Source organism: Hippocampus guttulatus, chromosome 22, assembly GCF_054856545.1.
Source record: "Hippocampus guttulatus isolate MCC_2025c chromosome 22, RoL_Hgut_1.0, whole genome shotgun sequence".
Classification (NCBI taxonomy): domain Eukaryota; kingdom Metazoa; phylum Chordata; class Actinopteri; order Syngnathiformes; family Syngnathidae; genus Hippocampus; species Hippocampus guttulatus.
The window spans coordinates 5,155,630-5,177,321 of record NC_141282.1 but is presented as its reverse complement, the minus strand read 5'-3'; the positions used below and the strand labels follow the sequence as shown (position 1 = coordinate 5,177,321).

The 21,692-nt window shown below is 46.2% G+C and overlaps 2 protein-coding genes across 2 annotated transcripts; one reads left to right on the top strand and one right to left on the bottom strand.

The window, feature by feature from the left end:
- The first annotated feature begins 765 nt into the window (after positions 1 to 765).
- Positions 766 to 3,234, top strand: pax4 (paired box 4). The gene is made up of 10 exons (XM_086103871.1): positions 766 to 799; positions 895 to 1,025; positions 1,138 to 1,353; positions 1,429 to 1,510; positions 1,792 to 1,899; positions 1,966 to 2,048; positions 2,120 to 2,168; positions 2,230 to 2,273; positions 2,348 to 2,405; positions 3,014 to 3,234. The coding sequence occupies exons 1-10, from the start codon at positions 766 to 768 to the stop codon at positions 3,232 to 3,234; spliced, it is 1,026 nt and encodes a 341-aa protein (XP_085959997.1).
- A 370-nt stretch (positions 3,235 to 3,604) lies between these two features.
- On the bottom strand, positions 3,605 to 19,302 carry LOC147186190 (hepatocyte growth factor-like). The gene is made up of 18 exons (XM_086103768.1): positions 19,085 to 19,302; positions 17,131 to 17,293; positions 16,923 to 17,035; positions 16,405 to 16,519; positions 13,489 to 13,631; positions 13,286 to 13,406; positions 13,095 to 13,213; positions 10,726 to 10,897; positions 10,422 to 10,555; positions 9,929 to 10,022; positions 8,645 to 8,784; positions 6,772 to 6,801; positions 6,554 to 6,689; positions 6,376 to 6,450; positions 6,115 to 6,252; positions 5,923 to 6,029; positions 5,709 to 5,842; positions 3,605 to 5,282 (listed from the first exon to the last, which is right to left on the bottom strand). Exons 1-18 carry the CDS (start codon positions 19,146 to 19,148, stop codon positions 5,106 to 5,108), a joined length of 2,175 nt encoding a protein of 724 aa, XP_085959894.1. The 5' UTR covers positions 19,149 to 19,302; the 3' UTR covers positions 3,605 to 5,105.
- Between the last annotated feature and the right edge of the window lie 2,390 nt (positions 19,303 to 21,692).

Genomic DNA, 21,692 nt, shown 5'->3' with positions numbered 1-21,692 from the left:
TCATGTGACCAACCACCCCTGACAAGACATGAACATTTCAGAACTTTGAAACCGCGGAAAGTGTCGTTTTCTCCCTCGACGTGTGTCATATCTGGCGGGGGAAGTCATATTTCCAACTAACGTGAAGGCATCATTTGCGCATTCAACGACAGCCAATCGGTAGCCACACGTCAAAGTTCTTATTTGTCACACTTTTCAGAGTGCAGAATATAATGCGTTTTTAAAATGGCACAGACGGAATGTAGCTTTTATTAAGTTAATTGCAAAATGTCTCCCATTAAAAAAAAATGAAGTGGAAAAAGAACATGGGCGAATGGTTCAGTCATTTTTGTCAGTCGAAATGCTTAGCTTGTCATATTCAACCAATGGAAGAGGTGAGAAATGTGCATTTGTACTGTCAAAGAAATATATGTTAGCTTATCTTTTTTAAATATCAAAGTATTTGTACTTGGAGTGGAATTCCACTTTCAAAGCAAACACGGTGAAGTGGCATTGCACCGTTATGTCAAGTTGAAAATTGACATTTGTAGACATTGTGTGTGACATGTGACATTATTATTATTATTATTGCTTATTTGAACCCCCAATAGTGAGCATTTAATATAATATAAAGCCCCCCCCCCTACCCCGACCCCCCAATTCCAGATTGAAATCGCCAATATTGACATTTCAGGTGCCTCAACGTCACGCACACGAGGAGCTATAAATGAGCCGCGGAAGCGTCATCGCCGCCACAAGTCACCCGCATCTCGAACCAGGATGTGGATGTGCGGGACACATTTGGAGCAGGCAAATCAAGGTCGACTATAGTTTTGCTTATGTTTTGAGAAAGTGATTTTACGAGGGAGTTGATGGTTGTTTTTGTGTGGGGTTTTTGTTTTTTCTTCTTAACAGGAGGTGGAAGCGTTAATCAACTGGGCGGGACGTTCCTCAACGGCAGACCTCTCCCAGACTCCAAGAGGAGGAAAATGGTGGAGCTGGCCTCGGAGGGGGTGCGACCGAGTCAAATCTCGAGGATTCTGCGGGTATTTGGAGCAGGGGTTGTAATAGTTTGGGATCCAAAGTCCGGTCAATCGTATCTCAAGGGACCACTGTAATTTATTTTGCCAAAATTTAAGGAAAGTGCATCTTTTTCAGGTGTCTACAGGCTGCGTGAGTAAAATCCTGAGCCGCTACCGCCTCACCGGCCTCGTCCAGCCCAAGACGATTGGCGGGAGCCGGCCGCGCCTACTCATGCCCACTGTCATCGCCGCCATCGTACAGCACAAGCGGGACAATCCATCCATTTTCGCCTGGGAAATCAGGAAAAGCCTGCTGGCCGCCAGGAGCTGCAAGGCCTCCAGAGTTCCCAGCGTAAGGTTTTTCTTTTTTTTTTCTCCTATTTTAAAGACATTTAGATGCATTTTAATATGTTTTGTGGCTCCTAAGGTGTCGTCCATAAACCGGATTTTAAGGAGGCTCCCGTTGGAGCAGGAACCATGGAGAGACACGCACTGGAGGGCTGAACACAGTAAGTTCTTACCGTAGTAATACTAAGTTTGCATTTTTCGTTATAGGACATTTTTATATAATTTGGAATTTAGCTTTCTTAAATTGAGTTGTAATCATTTTTTAGAGCAGGTTTGTCAGTTTTAACGTAAGAGTATGAGGAGTTACATTGAGAAAAACGTAGCCATTTGTCGCCATCTCGTGGCACTCATGGGCAATTACAGTACAGTATAAACCTTTACAGGCGTGTCAATCACTCGCAAAGGTTTGCAATTTCCCGTGAGTTGACCGAACGTTTGGCAGGTTTTTACACAACCAAAGAAGAAGAATCCAGTCCGCGCAATCCCAAAGGTGCCCACCAGAGAATCCGGACCACTTTCACAACGGAGCAGAGCAAAGTCTTGGAAGAAGGTGTCATTTAATGACAAAATTAGAGAGGAAAAAATACATAATTAATTTCTTCTGTTTGTACTGCAGAGTTTTCTCACAGCCAGTACGCCGACGTGTACACCAGAGAGAAACTCTCAGCCCAGACCCGACTTCCCGAGGATACCATCAAGGTCAGACGAGAAAATACTTCCGGTCAAGTCGCTAATTCCCGAAACTGAACTTGCTGTGTCTCCACTAAAAGGTGTGGTTCTCAAACAGACGCGCCAAATGGAGGAGGCAAGTCCAACAAAGTAAGTTTGTCGAATTGCAATAGAAATTTACGATGGTGCTCAAGTATTTTGTCCTTCTCAGCTGCCGTATGTCCCAATGTGCAAAGGAGCGCCCAAACTCCACAGGTAGTGACTCACCCGCACAAACATCAAACGTTGGTTGGTTATGCTAACATTTATGCCGTTTAATATGCTGGCAGATGACGGCTGGGCCATCGTACTACGGCGCATATCAGATGTTCCCCAGCGGTGACGCGGGTTCGTAAAGTTCACTCCAACTTTCTAGCCCATCTAAAAATATGACTGAGAATACAGCAGCGTAGTGAGCCTAAGTGTTCATGAAAAATAAGGCAAGTTTTAGTCCTAAAAAGTATATTGAAGACATCATGCGCAGTTTGAGCGTTGACATTGTGCTTAAATACGGGAAGAAATTGTCTGAAAATGTACTTAAGATGAGTAATAATAATTAAAGTCCACCCCCTCCATTAAAAATAAAAACAAAAAGGTAGTGTTTTTTTTTAAAATATGGTTAATCACACTCTAATATTCAACTTTATAAAAACAGAGTAACAACTAAATTAAATACAATGTGAAGAAATTAAACTGTCATCTGCTTCTGGTGTACGCGATTTGGCCACTGGCGGGCAGTATAACAATGTCATGCAGACACAAAGTAATTTTTGTCGACATGTATTGGTGATTGTGTCCAAACTTCCTAAAGTGTTATGACATCACCACAGAGATGCTATCTGTTAGCCTGTCTATGTCGTTTCCCATTGCACATTAGCGTGTCGCTACCCCGCCTCCCCATTAAAAGTCTACGCGTGCCACTAACCTCCAATTTCTGTTGTGAAACCCGTCATCAGGTTTCGGATGTTCCACGTGCATCTCCGGCAGTGCCTCCGGCGTCCCCCCACTTCTTCAGCAGCACCCCAAAGGCGCCAGGGCGTGCAACACCGCAGCGGACTTCAACGTCACTTCTTCCGCGCCGCACAAGATAAGGCCTGGATTTAACCTGCAGCACCACCTGCAGGAAGAACACAGATCACACTTATCTGCCTCGATGATTTTGCAATCATTTCAATAAAACGTGTTTTTGTTTTTTTTAAGAATTGAGATTTATTGACATATGTGATGGTAATAAAAGCACGGCTGAACGACTGGACGAGCGCCGTCAACAGCGCGGTTAACATCCAGAAAGTCGGTAGCCGCTAATCGTAACGCCAGGGAAATGATCCGTGACTGTTTTTGGTGTTCTTATTATCAACGGAAGGATAGCGGGGAGGGGGGGTATGAACCTGAAATCTGATTCCAAATCTCACACTTCTTGTAGTTATTTCCTGCAACAAAACAGAAATAAAATGAAAATTAGTATCATCACTGTGGATCATTTGGCAACATTTAATCATTTCATAAATCATTCCAGCAAAAGGCAATCGCTCACTGCAAAGTTTTTTTTCTTCAGTTTTATTAAAATGGGAATAACAAAGCGGAACAAAACACAAAACCAAATAATCGTAGGGGCCCAAAAAATAGCAGCTTTGATAGACATTATAACAAATAGATTCAGCCAGTTGCTGTGAAATGACAAAATATGACCATGTGATATTTACAAAAATGTACACTGTCGGTCAATTAAATAAAAGTTCGTACAAAATGAACATGTAGAAGACAAAAAAAATAAAAGATATTTTCCGATTTGGATTGAGCCACAGTCAGTGGTTGAGGAACTTAGGGCCCGACCGATCTTGATTTTTTTGAGGCCATTGCTGATATTTGGCAGAGTAAAATTCTGCTAACCAATTAACCGACGATGGAGGAAAAATATATCATGAATAAAATAACTTCTTTATTGGTCCCTTTACGTACACAACAATAAAGATATGAATTAGCGTATAGGCAGAGTGTTTATTTTAAAGTTTACAACACAGAGTAATTGTCCACAGTCGGCTAATTATTATTTTTTTGCCAATTGATTATTATTTATTTTTTGGTAGGGAATGTTTGAGTATCAGCCTCGTCTTGTGTTGTAAGGCAAAATATTGATCCATTTGGGGCAATTTTAAAAGAGATAATATTGGCCGATGAATCGGTCGTGCCCTAATTGTTATTATTCATTAAAAAATATACAGTATATATTAACTTAAATGTTCTGAATTCCTTTTTTTTTTTGCATAGCTGACAAGTTCCACTCTATTCCTTCAAAAGCTCCATGACGCTTCCTTTTTTTTTTTTTTTTTGTTCTGATCCAGATGCGGTGAGGCAAAGAGTCCAAAGCTCAACCAAAATAGGATGAATAATCATCCAACTGACACAGCCTCGAGCCAGAAATGACTTCATTTTAACGGCAAACCATCAGGCTGCAGATTCTTTTTTTTGTGCTCATCTGGTCTTAATTAATTCCAAAACCATTTGGACTGCAGTCGACAATAAATACAGCCAAGCTACCTCTTTCTTTTAAATATATCAAACACCATCAGCGGCGCGAAGAAGTGATGGGAAGGGAAGTGGGATCTATGAGACCCATAAACTCGCGTCCGAAAATCCGCCCCGCTATGTACGTAGAGCTCCACTTTCTTTGCGTGAAAGAGAAAAAAAAAATATCCGAGTGACCGCACACGGCCCGCCAGGGGCCACGGCGGTTCCCTCCAAAAAACGCAGAGGCGTGTTTGCCTTGGCGAGAGCCGCCGCTCGCTCATGCTACAAGCATTAGCACGAGACCTCGGATCGGGGCATGAAAGCAGCATTTGATCGCCCGCCCAAGCTTCTTGTCCTCTACGGGCCACCGTCCAAGTATTCAAGTAAATTCCAGGAGACGATTCTTAGTCACGCTTCGCTTCGCTCAATCTTCATTTGCATAGTGGAGATTCCATTTGGTCGTCTGCAATTTTTTTTTCCCTGAAGGAAAAAAAAAAAAAAAAACATCCTCCTTTTTTTTTTTTTCCCGACCCCGGTCTGTCAGTTCGTGTCGGGGCTGGGGTAAAGCTTAAAGACTTTGTAAATCCACTGCGAGTAGAACGCCACGTTGACAAAGAGAGCCGGCCGCGACGACGCGCACTTGGTGCGCTGGATGCTCACGCCCACCACAACACGGCGCTCCTGCTTCTGGCACACGAGCGGACCACCGTTGTCTTTCTGGCAAAGGGGGGAAATTAATTAAAAACTAAAAATAAATCAGCATTAGGACGAGCTCAGAGTGACAACCAGCTATCTGTTTTTTTAAGATTTCATTCAGAGTTGTGATTCAAATATGGGCTAAATATGGAAGCGTTTGATATTTACAGTAACAGAACAATATGTAATTATTTCTTGTCCACTTGGGGTCACCATCTTCTCATTCTGCATCTGTGATTTGTGCGCTGGATTTAAAGACGGGGCCTCGCCCGGTGAGTGACGTGGGCGTCAGCGAGTGAGAGAGTCGAGCTGGGTGGCTGCTGAGCGGAATAAATGTTTCGGTTCCCGTGTCTAAATTATTTAAATCGAGTTGAGCACGAATCCGTCCTGATTTGTGACCGCTCTACGAAATCTGCCTAGCAACAAGCAAGTAGAGAGGCCCCTTACTTCGCACACGCCTTCTCCTCTCTTGCCTCCAGCACATATCCTGCTCTCTCCGGCGTCCCCCTTGATCCGGGAGCACTTGTCGTCGTCCACAATCGGCATGGTCACGACGTTCAGCGCCCGCTCCCGTTCCCTATCTATGCGCGCAAGGCACAGCGGTTGCAGGGAGACTTTTGTTTTTCAATACGAGCGAAAACAAAACAAAACAAAATACTACCTCTGGTTTCGCCCCATCCGTACATGGTGCAGTTGGTGCCCTCGGCGATGTGGCATTCTTGGACGGGGAGATGGATGGTGGCGGCGCCCTCGGACACGGGCGCGGGGCTGGAATGCGCATTAATCACAGTCACTCGGCGTTGATTGAAAACGGAGCAAATGGCGCTCGCGTGGAGGAATGTTGGCAACTCACTTTGCCAGTTTCAGCATGACCAGGTTAGATCCCTCCGGGCCGCAGATAAGGTGAGAAATTCCGAGCCTGGGGTGACGCGACGACTCGTTCAGGTGGCGCAGGCCCACCTGCACGCTGTACTCCCTCAGGTCGGGAACGCTGAGAAACGTATTTGAAAACAAAAAAGTTTCTTTCGGGGCATGTTATTTAACAAACACGTATGAACAAACTAGTCGGGCCTGGATTAAAAGAGGATAAATCAAAATCTTAAAAAGGTGGTACCAGGATGTGAAGCACTGCTGGTCCGTCAACACCCAATCTTCTCGGATCAAAGACCCTCCACATAAATGGATCTTCCTATTACGACAGCAATTAAAAAAAAAAAAAAAAAAGATTTTTTTTGTGACTCCCCCAGGGCCGTCTACCAAAAATAACAAAAAACAGAAACGGAGCATCTCACTCTCTCTGGATGCTGACGACCCAGCTGCCATCCGTTCCTCGCACTTGCTGGCCCCCGACGATGCGAGTGGTGATGTGAACGAAGCACGAGATCTTGGGGACGGTTGGGGCCGGAGCGGGTGGCGTTTGCGTCGTCGCTGGATTTCACGGGGGTTGAGAGTCGACGTCACAACGTGTGGGCCCCAAAAGCGAGTAAGGAGAGGGTGTAAAAATACTCACCGTTTGGAGGCGCGGGTGTTGTGGAATCACCTGAAACGAGCAGATGAAGACGAGCAGGGATTAGGGAGTGAATTGTACAATTTGCAAGATGTGACAGACAACAAACGGCTTTTCCATGAGCGACAAATTACATGCAGACGGTCAAGAGCGAATATGAATGTTTGCTCTGCTCAACGCTGACAGTTTGATAGCCGCAAAGTCACATGTGGGCTCATACATGTGGCGAACACATTCAACAAAGGCTCCGTTTCACATTTCGATCGTTTGTCCATTCTTTTGCAAAGGCAGTAAATTGCATCGTCCGCCACGAAAAACAAACAACCCCCCCGACCCCAGAATTTCATTTATGATTTAAAACGAATTAAATTCTTTCACCCATGTAATATATTCATGCAATATAGTTTCATTGTATTGACTAATATTCACAAAACTATCAATTGTATGAGTATTTTTTTTATTGATTCATATTATTTACATTACGCGGCTGTCACAATTGCCTTCTGACCCGTTAATGCAGCAAATTAATTTCGTTCCCAGTCGAGCGATTCACAATCGAGCGATTCACAATCGTCCAAGTCATCCCTTGGCTCAAAGCCGACTTTTACGACTTCAACAGCAACCCGTTTAGACAGCAAAGAAGAGACTTCGTTATTTTTACGGAAATTCTCAACAAACCAGGTCATCTTTTCGGTCCCACTAGTCCCGCATGAATGAATTCCACTGCGTCAAAATGATTACAACCGACACTCTGGCTAATGAAGAAAATTGACATTGCCCTGTCAGGATTGATAGGAAAATGTTTCCAAAATCCAAGCGGTGAATTATTCCTACTTTGACAGGAAAGTCAAAGCTATCAAGCACATCTGCCGCCCGGAGGCATTCACTCTGACGTCCGGCAGTGTTGCACGCTACGTTGTTGACATTCTTTTCAGTGCGCAGGGCGTACCGTCTTCTTGGCAAGTGGACAGTTAACATCAAGAGGATGGCAGAGCGCACACTGGAAGAACTTCCGCTTTCCCAGAGGAAACCTCGCAGCACAAGATGCTGCTTGTTGCACTGTCAGTGACCCAGATCTGCTTTCACCAGTCATTAGCCAGGTGCGGGGAAGGTGTCAAGACGCACCCGACACCTGCTGCACATTCCTCACATTCCCAACGCAATGCCAGCAACAGAAGGTTTGTGCGCTGTTTGGAACCTAACGTGCTGATCGAGCACAGATCAAACGCTTGGTCCCGAGGCCAAAAATGAGGATTTGTGCGCCGTCGCTTGAAGGGGTCGTCGGAGAGTTCCCACCAACACACGGCGTCCGTTCTACTGAGGCCCGGTGACATCACTGACCTTTTCTTTAGTTACTGTTGCCAAAGCGGCCCAAGCTTTCCGAGCCTGATATGAGAGATACGGCGGCATGCCTGTGAAGGTTGCGGTCATGCGCCATGTCAAAGTGACAAGGAAATAATGCAAAACAAATCGTGATGGACACCGAGGCGTGACGGATTGCAGAGCAAGTTGACCATCAACAAAGAAGAAGAGGCAGCAGAGTAAGACTGCTGCTAACGTTACAACTAGGAGCAATTAGCTGGCACCGTTAGCTTAACCGGCTAAGGACGCTAAATTGGCAAAACATGAGTGACATTTTTGGTTGACTAGCTAACAACAGCAGATCAACACATTGCGATTTCGGACTGGAACGAGCTTCATTATACCGGAGACAAATTCCTTGTGTGTTCTACATTCTTGGCCAAGATGATTCTGATTCATTGATTCAAACAGAGCACATGAATGTCGCTTTCCAAAACAGACTGCAGTCCATTTTTGGAAATCAAAAATTTCACTTTGGGAGATCCCCAATCATAAAACAAATACGTTCACTCACAGTGCTTTAGTTTGCAGTAGTCCCAAGCCAGGCGAGTGTTCGGGTCAGTGTAGCACCAGGGGCCGTGTTTGTCTCGGTCCGGGTTGCGGCAGTAGTTCTTGTCCAGCCCTACATGGGATAGTGTAGAGTGAGAATCCCCGCTGTAAAACACACAAATATAGATACTCATGTTCCGTTTGTTATTTGGCAAACAGTGGACAGCACAAAACGCACACACACACACACTGCACGCTGAACGGCCACAATGGGGCAAGAAAGTCGCATTTCAACGACTGCGGCGCGCCCGTAGAAGGAAACGGCGCGTTTGGCCAATGGCGCTCATGGGACTTTGAAAGTATGCACTCTCAGACCGCCAGGAGCCACGTCCTCCACCGCGCACACTTGGAAGAATTCCCATGCAAGGAGCGCGCAAACCCTGTTCTTGCCGATCCCTGAAAAGCCATTACTGGATGGGACCAAGACACACAAACACACACACACACACACACACACACACGGAAGCATGGCAATTTGTCAAGAGGTGAAGATAATTTCACTTCCCAGGAGAATGTTAAACAAGCCGTGGTGTTTTTTCTTCCCAGGACGACCCCTCACCTCAAACGGAGCTAGACTGGCTGGCGAGGGGAGCTGATTGGCTTTGATCTGCCCCCCACGCCAAGCACTTCCCGCGGGTCAGGGGTCTGCTCTGGAACATGTCCATCTTCCCGTGCCGTTTTGGCTTTTAAAATTCTTGTAAATTAAGCCATTCCAACCTGCAAGTGTCAGGAATAATAATTGGGCTTGGTATTGACCCCTGAGGAACCCCCCTGATTTCCCCATATATTTATATATATTTTTTTACTGTTTGTTTTCACGGCTAAGCTCAATTCATATGAAAAAGATTTTCACATGGGCAAAAAAAAAAAAAAAAAACGGGGGGCTTGTCCGCTTGTCAACAAACACTCATCAGTTAGCAGTGAAGAATGTTCCCCCCCTCTCTCGAGGAAACATTCCCAGTGTTTCGCCGCTTATGTTGGCTCTGAAATATGCAATGGATTTCCAGAAACGTTAGGGGCACATGGCTAGCCATGTTAGCTTCTGGTTAAGGATCATAAGTAGGCCAAACGCTGCCAAGATAGCACTTCTCCGATTTGAATGACAATGCGACTGACTGATCAGCTTACAATTTTGAAAACATCCCTCCAACCGAGCACAAAACATACACCTGTAACCATAGTTCGCTCTTGAAAAAGCAAAAATGATGAGGGAAAAAACACCAAATGAATTAACCTCCACTTTTCTTACCTGTTGATGTGAAGGGACCAGTTGGCGCAAGGAATCCCCGAGCGAGTGATGCTTAAGGTGCCCCGGTACGCCTCCCCGTTGTCCTCGTAACACTCTACAGAAGAACAAGAGTATTTCAAATACATTTCTCCCCTTCCCCGGGGGGGTGGCAATCGGGCTTTCACCTACGGCGCCTAATTGCAATCAGCGAGCGCGAGTGTATGGGCTCACTCGTGAGGCGCGCCACGGTCATTTTTTAGCAGTGCGCCGAGAGCGCTCGTAGGCAATAAAACATTCAAAAGGAATCAGAGCACATGTGGTCTGCTTCAACGGAAAGCAGACAAACATGCTAAGTGACAGCGCTTTCCAATGCGGGTCGCTTTATTCCTTCAAGGAAAATGCAACGGGGTATCCTCATACACACATTTTGTTTATTAACTCAACATCAGTTGTTATTCGATGACTCCATAGATTTGCCTCGTGGCCACGAGGTCGTCTTGAGTGAGTGATTTACCGGTTTTCTTGGAGGCCTGGACGCCACACCTGGGGATGTGCGTGCAGTTGGCTCTGCGCTGGTTGGGCTCGCTGGTGAAGCACCAGGGGTACTCGGACCCGTCCGGGTTGCGACAGAAGTTGTCCCGCAGGTCCCTGGGAGGTGCACAAGCAAACACAAACCAGGAGATTCTTTTATTTTTTTTCTTAAACGAGAACGCCATCTTTTTGGATGTTTGTCACGGCAACAGTCTGGATAAAGAGATCCCCCCCCGAGAGAGTGCCTTAGCTGAATGCAAGATGTCGGACAAACGCGCATGACTCACTTGCATTTGAAGTTGTCTGGAAGAAAGAAGTGCAGGTGGGGGAACTGCGAGTCCCAGCGCTGACACGTCACCCCTTCGGGAGTTACGTTCATGGTGCCGCGGTAGTCTTGACCCTTTCCCCGGACGCACCACGTCGTCGCGTTCACATCTGGATCTCCGCTGGAGTCGGATTCTTGAAAAATAAATAAATAAAAAAGGAGGAGGGGGGAAAAGATATTAATCCTCGCAAGAATGTGCCATGTTTAACCTGGAGACGGATGATTAAAAACAGCGGCACGCCCGCCGCGCCAACCCCACCGTACTGATAGGAAGCTTACTGTTTATTCGTAACACTCACGGACGCCTCACGATGGGACGTCCGCAACAACAACACCTTACACAAAGTCCTTCAATCGATATGTCGCATGTCAAATATTAATTGGACTGTATTTTAGGAACTGGAAGTCATTTAACCCTTAAGGAGGTCCTGCGTTGCCAAACCATGCAAAATGTTCTTTTTTTTTGTACTATTCAATCATTTTTGGGGAAGCTGACTTTGAACCAAAAAACCTTACTTAACTGTAAAGTGTTTTCTAGATCCTGTAATGGAGACTGACACAAATATATTCACACTCACGGCCATAGGCAAAAAAAAAAACAGCTTATCGTTTTCAGTCACCCTGCCCAAAAGTGCATTTTTCATATCAAGAAGCAAATCTCAAGACGGGAAAAAGTTCGTGTTGAACCTCTTCTGTTTTGCGCAAACTTATGAAGGTTAAATTTACGACATCAGACACGAGATCTTCCCAGTGTAGAAATCCCTTGCTTTGAAAGCATCCTCACAAGGAAATGATCCTGAACACATTCAGGTGGAATCCCCCCCCCCCCAACCCCGCCCGTACATTTCTGTCTGCGTTTCTCTTGCCTTTGACAAATGAGACGAGAGAAGATGGAGAAGGCGAGGTCGTGTTTAGCAGGGGAGGGGAAGAGGAAAAAAAAAAAAAAAAAAAAAAAGATTCTTGATGTAACGCATGCCAGGCAACATCACAGGTCAGTGGTTTTTATCTGTGCGAGGGCCGCCATTGAGGGATACAAACATCTGGACACAACGCCCCACCCTGCCTGTAAATCATTAGATGCACTGTTAATTCAATGCATGTGGACAGAAACAAAGAAGGATGCTTGCATTTTGTGTGCGAGTACATTTCACCGAAGCGAACGCAGGGGGGGGGGGGGGGGGGGTGATCTTTTCACTTGGTGTGTTGCGAATGTTCCCACCACCGCGGCGCATTTTTATGTGAGACCCGTTCTGAATGCCAAAAAAAACATTTCAAAACCTTTTGTTGACATGATTAAAATGATTTGGACAGTCATCATTCATAATTTCAAATACAATGGCAAAAATAAAAATGTCTAATAAAAAACAAATGTACACCCCCCCAAAAAAAAAAAATCCTCAATGTGCAACTCAAAGTGAACTAGCGAACAACTTAACGAGTTCACGACCAAAGAGCAAACAGAAAAAGTATTTCGGTTTGGGTTTCGTGTTTAAATAATCCCACTAGCACGCTAGCTAGATTGAAAATTTGAAACAAAGCAATTCAATGACCGACAAAATAAATTGCAAACAAAAACCAGAAAGATTAGCGTGAAATCGCGTGCATGGTACGCACTCAGTATATAATACGGGGAAAAAAAATCGAATTTTATTTTAGAACGCTGGCAACATGCGCCCGAAAATACACCGTTAGCGTAATTAAGTCGTATGGTGTAGAATTAAAAAGAATTATGAGCGGTTCCTAAAATGACATCTTTACACTTGAGAAATTTTAATTTGGTGCGCCAACCACCAACCCACAATAACTGTTCCCAGTCAGGACTCCCAAATATAACGTGGAAAGTACAAAATTATTGACCGGGATATAAAACAATGCAGTGGTGACTCTACTGTGACGAAAATAAAAGCACCCAGACGGTATTTTACGTTTTACTTTGACTTCAGAGTCGTCATGAGGGCTTCTCAGAGACGGCGAGCGGGCCGGATGTCGCCCCTGAGCGGTACTCTGCCCAGGCCTGTTCTGGATTTGATTCCCCTTCCTCAGGGTTCCTTTGACAATAGTCTAATTAAACAATCGGGCGCCGCCCAGAACAAGAAAAACAAAGCCACGTCAACAACAATAACTCGGCGGGAAAAAAGCCAAAACCAGCGAAGAACAAGCACTCCCTTCTGTCGCCATTAATCCCCACAAACCCCAAACCATCGTCTGCCCGTTGCTTCGAGTGCTCTCTGATCTCCTCACGGCTTCTTAAAAGCGACTATTTTCCGACTTGAAACAGGCAGAGATGAATTGTCACGGAGGCGTCATCGGGAGTGAGCGCAGCCCTCGTACCACACGTGGTGATGTTGCAGTACTCCCAGGGAGTCTTTGGATCCATGGTGTAGCACCACGGTCGAAGACGATTGTCCGGGTTGCGGCAGTAGTTGTCCGCCAAGCCTTTGTCCTTGTACCTGAGCGGGAGAACGGATGGCAGAGGTTAAAAAAAAGTGCCGAAAGCCACTGCGGCTGTTTTGCGGACTCACTTTTTGGGCTGGAAGGTGTGCTTGTGGGGCCGGGTCGAGTCCCATCTCTGGCACTCCTTGCCGCTCTCGGTTTGGTCAACTTTGCCTCGGTATTGCTCGCCGTTGCACGCCACGCACACGTCTGTGGACGCCGTTCAACCGCACATTTATTGATGGGTACGACCGCAAGCCCCGTATCGCTTTTTCATTTGGCACCGTCTTACCCTCCGAACACCGCGGCACCCCGCACTCCTCGGCCCGCACATTAGGATCGGTGGTGTAGCACCACGGACCACCGGGGTCGTTGTTGGGATTCCGGCAGAAGTTCTCCCTCAAATCCTGCGTTGGGTATCTATCGGGGTAAAACCTACAAAGGGGAAGTGGACGTAATGTGCAGTTGAGAGCGCCGTAAGCTTCTCAAATAAATTTCAGGGAGCCACCGGGTCGGTGTATACGCGAGGGGGGTTCCGCTCTCGCTACCTAGCAAAATAAATCCACAGCCCATTTGCATGAAGGCCCCAGCTAGGAGATTTAAAAACTGTGGCAATCGAATGCAAAAATCAGTCACCTTTGCTTCATTAGCGGTACCTTGCCGCTGCTCCCTCATGTGTGAAGGAGCCCGACAGGAGCAGGGAGGGGCAACCATGGGCGTCCAACGTGACGTGATTGATCACCCAGCGTGACACGCATTTTTTGCCAGCGCCTTTAAACGTAATCCCCATTCCAGCACCTTTTTTTTATGTAATCCCCCTTCTGACGAGAGAGCGCGGTCAAGCCACTGTGCGATAGCCGGAACCAGAACCGCAACATTTCACGCGGGCGAGGTGTGGAAATCGAGATTATCGCGATGATCCGGACTGACCATGAACTTCGAATGCAAATCAAAAAAACAGCGAATGTCTAAGGGTTTTTCCAGCCTGTCAGCAGGTTGTCCGAACACTCTACCCTCAGCGACGACTCCTCTCCTGGGGGAATTTACTCTAACCTTGCCCCCCCCCCCCCTTCTTATGCTCCGGGGCTTACATAAAGCTCTGACACTAATGCACAACATCATTCAAAGCAGAACAAGGAAAAACACACACACACACACACAAAAGAAAAATGGCACGAAAATCTCACCCCCGTTTAGCGATGCAGCACCAGAACCAGAAACATCTGCTTTGCGTTAAACCTCTTTATAATGTCAACGTTTTTATGTCATACTCCAGTAGATAATAAATTGTATTACAAGGTAGTACAAGGTACCCCACACAACACGGGCCGCATGTGGCGAGAGTCCATAAAAGGCTGCCGCACGAAGCGCGAGTTAGCCGTAATGACGCTGCGCTAACAGATGTTAGCCAGTTACCCCTCCAATTTATCTCGCTGCCAGAGTCGGTTCGCGTTCGACAATACGCTGCGTTACTATGTGCACATACTTACTTTGAACGCATTGGCAAAGCACGGCCAGAGCAACGCTCGCCTGCGAAAAGCGACTACGGGTAATATTTACGACTCGTGGTACGGCGTACTCCATAAAGTCGGACCTCTCGAGTCGTAAAACAAGTAGTGACTTTGAAAATGACAGCTGAGAATGACATTGAAGAAGATTGATGAACGGGTTTTAGCTTGTAGCCTCTCCGACACATTTTTGAAACGTTAGCACGAGACGAATGTAATTATATATATTTTTAAAAGGGCTCTGGGCTTGTAAAGCAAAAAAAATGGTTTTTGGTACTGAATTTGGATAAGATGAAAGCCGTAGCAAGCACAAATTGAGCTAGCATGGCAGACTACTTTTGACAAATTCAACTGCTGTCCAGGTTGAATCAAGTTTTCAAGTGTTGGTTCACATTTCAACCTTAACGAAAGGGGCAAGTTAATTTAGAGCCACAGTTGTGTTCACACTTACAAAATACAAATTCATCCTGGATTAGCTTTAACGACTGTAAAAACAACTCATAAGGGCTAAAAGCCAACAAACGCAAACAATTAATTAAAAGATGCTAACGCTACGAAAAAAATGAAATACAATTACATCGTAAAATTTTCTTGGAAATACTGTCTGTCACGATCCAGTTTGAATGAAAATTTATTCTTGGGGGACGAGTGATTTAGGACAAGAACAAATGTCCAGTTCGGGTGATTTAATTTTTTTTTTCGGCGCTGACCACCTGGCGTCCATGTGAATTTGCTGAGTTATGGGCAGTGTTATGAACACGCACAGAAATATTTCACCCTTCACGGAGCGCTGGGTGTCAACACGCAGTTTCTCAGACAACACGGTTCGATTCCCAAACGTCCAAAGGACATTCCTGGTTGGAAACATCGCGGGAAATCACCCCGGTTTGGCGTTGTGTCTGATCAAGCATGAACATAATAGTCGGGGAGCTTTGACGTGGGAGCACAGCGGAAGGTTAGCTTGCCCTAAGCGGCGGTAAATCCCGTCAAAAATCAGAGGTCACAAATGTCATTTCGTGCCATTTTTATGGACGAAGCGCTTCAAAACTGTCGGCATGCGACGAATGAACGCTGATAGTGAGAAGCGGGCTAAAATCAACATGCAAAAAAAGGAAAACTAAGAGAACACAGATCGATTGGTCCAAGCCGTTAGCATTAGCCTGCTTGCACTTGTGTTTTGAAGGTAGACAGATGAAAATGTTCTGTTCTGTAGTAGCAGAACGATTTGGGAAGGCAATCGGAAAAAGTCGTTAAAAAAAACTATATTACAGTTGTGTCTTTGCTTTGACGAAAAATAGGCATCATATTCAAAATTGCAACATCGTGTTGACACCAAAATGTCTTAGAACTTTCTAATAACATGAGCCAGCTAGCGCTCTAGAATCTAAGATGTAACATGAACGTAACCATACATTTCCGAGTTTGGATTACATAAAAAGAGAATATTAACATATGGTTGACAACCAAAGCTCGTAAGGGTACAAAAAAAATAAAATAAAATGGCGCATTTCCAAAGGCCGTAGTGGCTCCACCTGGTGGTGGCATTGGGGAATCACAGTATAAATGCCGCAAAGGGGATATATAACACTTTTGTCCTTGACCCGAAACCTTTCAAGACGTTTTTTTTGCACGAGCCCGCCAGCACGGATGTCGCCACGGCTTTCCGACACTTTGAAGGTATAAAACGAGGGAGTACTTACGTGTGTTCATTGATGTTATTATCAGACCAGGCTTGACATGTTATGTTCGACTTGGTCCAAGACCTCCTCCCTCTGTAGTTGTCCTTGGGTCCCATGACACACTCCCTTATGTAATCTGAGCAGAGTGGAGAAAACCCGCTTCAAAGTGTCCATTCATATTGCATTATTCTTACGAATTACAGGATTTTCCAATCACGTTTTGGGGTTTGACCATATTTGGTCAATCGCAGCTTTTTGTTCTGCCCAAAACAACTGACGGGGGTTCGGTAAATGTCATCGGGGCGGCGGGTAGGAGTTTCCGCAAATTCTCAAGTGCTAGATTCCACAGGCTGCACGGCGCTACGACTGTAAACAAAGATTCTTTACGGGCTTGTTTACGCGTCACAGCCGAGTGTCCTTCTCCAAACGGGTTTGTTGTGTCAACGCGGATGTCGGCGTCTCCCGTGCGCCTCCCGTGCGCTTCCCCGACATGTAAATAGTCGTGAATAGCGTCACGACAAACGGGCCGAAGTGTTTACCTTTCTTTTCGTACAGCGTGAAGTTGGCGCTGGGCTGCTTCTGCGCGCCGTGGCTGAACCGGTCAAAGGGGAGCAAGTGGCATTTCCTGTTGTGTTTGTGGAAGTTGAAGGCCCTGCACACAGGAAGACGTGAGCAGATGAACGGCTGATTAAAAAAAAAAAAAACAACTCAACTAAATAGCAACGACAAGGAATGTCGGACTTTCACCTGCAGTTGAAGTGCTTCTTGACTTTCTTGCACTTGCGGGCGCAGTGTTCCTGCGAGCGACTGTTGCGCACCACGGGCGACTGCGGGCATTCGGCGCAGACCAGCAGGTGGTTTTCGGACTTTTCGTAGCGCTGCAAAGACTGTCGGCTCTTTCGGCAGTCAACTGATGGGCGGAAAACGGCAAGCCGGCGTCAGAAGTTACTCAGAAACTCGGCATCACCCTAGGCCAAATTCAAAAGTGAAAATTTGCATTTGAGAAAAATCCAGAAAATTTGCATGATACATTCTGGTGCGAACTGCGAAAACCGAATTTGGCCAACCATTTTATTCAATTTTAATGAAATCTAAAATTACTTGGGATGTATTTTTACGTCAAAGTGTAACTTTAATTTTAAAACATAACATCAACACCGGCACGCTAGCATTGCAACGCTGTAGAAATGGACTCATGTTTTTTTTTGGGGACCCTTGCACTTTCAAATGACAGCAAAACGTTGTCTTTGCGTGACAGCGGTCCAATTTTTAGCCCTAGCACCTTCAAATTCTGACCAAATGTACCGCTTTTTGGAACAAAACACTTTGCTAATGTGAGAAGGAGTCAATTTGGAAGCTATTATCGTACTTAGCATGATGTATTCCCTCGTAAACTCTTGCGAGGAGACATGGCACGAGTAAACGCCGTAAAAGTGACAAGCAAATTGAAACATTGCCATCGCTCTCGCTTTGTTTCCGAAGGGCCCTCGGCCGACGGCCTTGCAGCGAGTACCGTCTGAAAAGAAGCGATGCAAAGACAATGTGCGCAGATGAGGGGGTTCACGAGGAGGACAGCGCCGTTATTCAAAAGCCCAAATCCTCCCGCGGTCACTTCCACCTGCCGGGAGGAGAAATAAATAAAGCCCCACCTTGCACAGAACCAGGTTTCGGTTACAACGTACGCTCGTTTCACTTTACAAGTGACACGAGCGCTGGTGGCAAAGATGCTTGGAAATGTTTTTTTTTTTTTTTTTGACGTGCTACTAATGCTTGGGCTCAAGTGCAGCACATCTGGCACTCATCACAGTGTTGTTGCAGCCCTCATGTCTGGCGAGGCTGCTCAATTAGATTTCACTTAGGCTCTTCCTCACACTCGGCAAAGGCCTAACCTGCACTTTGCGGTGAACAAGTCGCACGGATCGTCGGGGTGGGCTGCGGTGGGGCCAATACATGGTGGGACAGATACAGCTGTTATCAATGATATCAATTATGATTCCATTCCTGTGGGGTTTAGGAGAGCGTTACGTCTTTTTGCATGAGACACAGTGACACAGAGAATTTTTTTTTTAACATGAATGGCGCCCATCAAAAATGTCCATCTCCGAATGTTGGCTTATACATTTTCCAGATGGGAATATTTTAGTTTTCAAATAACTATGAAAATGTCGCCATTACTTTCAGTGCGCCTTTTCCATCCATGCCTTTCATCAAGCTTTTGATTGGCTCAAGTGACCCCAGTTAAAAAGTTACAGCGTCGCTTTTTGCTTTGGCATGCACTCGATAGTCTAAAAGTGGAGAGTTGATTTTACTTACGGGAGTAATTTTCAGATTTTATGTGAACAAGCTAGCATCCTCACGAGTTATAAACAACTGCGCTGGCAGGAGCATCCAATAATAAATACAAGGTAATTAGAGGGCCTCTTCAGGGGGTCGGGGGTCTCACCGTGCAGCCAGAGAAAATATTTAATACGTGTGCCAAACACGTATTAAACGCTCCAAATACAACCCCTCTCTCCTTTCAAGTCGCATTCAACATCATGCTCCAAGTCGTGCGTCAGTCAACGCTGAACTCCGTTGTAAACCCCGCCGATTTAAACACTTTCTGCACTTCTCAAAGATTATGTCAACACATGCACGTATGAAATCGAGCGTGGGGAATAGAGCATAAAGTTGCCTAGGATTCGGCATCATCACGTCTTACCTGCATCCAGCATGCTGAGCAGCGCGCACACCAGCGCCTGGTAAATCCATACGTGCGTTCTCATGATGGACTTGGCCGGGATGTGCGTGGGCAGCTTGTAGCGGAATGAAAGACACACACTTCGGGATGTTTCAATGTGACGTCCTGCGTGACCGACGTCCTCCCAAAAACTCGCTGGTAGAGTCCACGCGCGTCCTCAGTTCAACCCGCCCACTTCACCAGAATTTTTTTTTTTTCGACCGCAGGCGCCTGGCTGGATCGGGCGTCAAGCGCACTGGAGTGCATGCTGGCAAAAGCCGCGTCCGGTTCTGGCTTTCAAAATAAAACAAAGAGTCGGTTAACGAGGTGACAAGAAAAATACAGATGCTTAGTTCTCCTATTGTAAAAAAAAACAACAAAACGAAATAAGACAAATTAAATTGAATTTTGTGATCTAATGTATTTTCCTTTTTGTATGCTGTATATGCAATTTCTGAAAACATGGTAACTATTCAAATTAAATTAAAGTGTCGACCAACATGAGGTAAAGATTTCAAACAATGCTTAAGATGGGATCCCACTAACATTTTCTTTGAAAGCTGGACTCCAATCAATGGACTAATACACTTTTAATTAACACACATGACAGCGCTTGATGGATTTCGGGTTCAAAAAAATAAAAGACTTCTGAGACTCTATGCTGCAGTTCGAGTCATGCATCCATATATGATGGATGGCTCGATGAAACCTCTTAGGTATTTTTCACTTTCTATTTTTGCTGATTTACAAGCCAGATAAACACACAAATTAATCCGCAAGTGCTACTTGTTGACACACATTGCAAAAAGCGGGATCCAGATCTGAGTGCTCGGACTTCTTCAGGCAAGCGCCCGAAGCCAAAAAAATAAAATAAAAAAAGATAATTGTAAGAGCAGGATCCCGCATGCATTCGTCCCGGTTGCCTCACTTTGGCTGCTGCGGAAAAACAGATGGGATTCTTGGCGGCCTGTGCCAAAGATCACTTGGCACGACACACCGAGATCCTCAGCCAGTTGTAAAACGCCTTCAGGTACCGAAGCACATAAGCAGGAAGTGCTCAAAAAAAACAAACTTTCACTTCCAATCAATCACGGGCGTACTAAAGTTTGGGGATTTTTACCCGGTTTTGAGCGATTAGAACGGCAATGTAAATAACCGTCTGAAAGTATCGTAGGAACAAAGGGATGGTTGTGTCGCACACACACTCAAAGTGGACACCCTGGTGGGCTAATACGAGACAAGCAAAGCGTGTGTTTAGGCGAAGCAGGTGGAAGCGATCCAGTTCAGGGTACCGGCGGACGGGACTTTTGCTGGGCCCTCACCCGAACTTGACAGGAAATCCACACTCCAGCCGTTAATTGCCGGCAGTCTTAGGGCCCTCCAGAGAGGCAGAGAGAGAGAGAGAGAGAGAGAGAGGGAGCAGCGTGGTGGAGGAACGGTTGTCGGTAAACGCCAGACGCCCTGGTAAGGGCTCATTAGGACGTGCGCGGTTCATTTCGGCTTTGCTGCCTTTTGGTAAGCACGTGTGTTGGAAAGTATCGGCAGGTGTAGAGGCATTCTCACGTCACACCTGTCAATCAGCCTCAAGATGAAATCCAGACTCACCCACCCACCCCAAAAAAAAAAAAATTGGCATGCAGCTACCCCAGCCCCCACGATCTCAGGTAGATATGTTGTCTTGATGCTTGATTACACATCCATTTGGGGGGGGGGGGGGATATGGAGGCGGGAGTGATTCTTTCCTAACACACCAAAGCGAGGGGAGTATTAGCTTCCACCGATTGTGGTCCCGCTCAAGACCCCCCCCCCACCTCGACTCCAAACCGTCAGTCAGACCAAACTTGGTCGGGTTAAACGCCAGGTTAACAAAGTCAGTTTGGCTAAGAAACTCCCAGATGAGTTGGTGCTAATTTGCTGTCACCCTGAGCGACAATTTTTCAAGATCCTTATCCTCGTTTTGGGCTGATTATTCCCAATGAGAAGCAAAAACGGGGGGGGGGGGGGGGACGCTGGGCAGTTATGGGTTTGAGGGGGCCAGGGGTGCCCAAGTCCGGTCCCCAGGAGCCCCTCTTCGCAGCCTGTTTTAGACGTCTGCCCTCTTCCAACACACCCGATTCAAAGATCATGATCGTTATCGGGCTTCTCAGAGCTTGCTGATGATGAGCCGGGCCAGGACTCGGGCACCCCCCCCCCCGCCCCCCTTGCTTTACGGGTACAATCTGAGAAAGTTTACCTGCGAGTCTGATAATCCGCAGAAGCAATTTAAAAGCCTTAACGAGACAAAAACAAAGAGTGTCACCCGTTGAGCGCTCCTTCAAAAGAGATCCATTTTCCTCAGAGGATCGACTCCCTCGCTGGGGAGACCCCACATTTGACCCACGGTGTCACTCTTAATGGCACCGAAGCAGGATTTTACTCGTCTAATTATTTTACACCCCAGCTGGCCGGCACGTAACCCCCCCCCCCCCCCCCTACACACACTTGCCTTGTACTCTCACACATGAAGGATTCTAATCACCGGTGTGATCTCCCCCTTTTCACCTCTGACCCGCTCGACACTAGAATAACAACCGCCACCCCAGCCGCCTCC

Excerpts from the sequence above, each read along its gene's own strand:
- pax4 (XM_086103871.1), top strand. The coding sequence starts at position 766 with ATGTGCGGGACACATTTGGAGCAGGCAAATCAAG. Across the intron at positions 2,169-2,229 it reads GAGGAGGCAAGTCCAACAAA|CTGCCGTATGTCCCAATGTG; the intron begins GTAAGTTTGTCG and ends TGTCCTTCTCAG. Across the intron at positions 2,406-3,013 it reads GTTCCCCAGCGGTGACGCGG|GTTTCGGATGTTCCACGTGC; the intron begins GTTCGTAAAGTT and ends ACCCGTCATCAG.
- LOC147186190 (XM_086103768.1), bottom strand. The coding sequence starts at position 19,148 with ATGAGAACGCACGTATGGATTTACCAGGCGCTGGTGTGCGCGCTGCTC. Across the intron at positions 6,030-6,114 it reads GTCATGCTGAAACTGGCAAA|CCCCGCGCCCGTGTCCGAGG; the intron begins GTGAGTTGCCAA and ends TGCGCATTCCAG. Across the intron at positions 5,843-5,922 it reads CGGATGGGGCGAAACCAGAG|ATAGGGAACGGGAGCGGGCG; the intron begins GTAGTATTTTGT and ends TTGCGCGCATAG.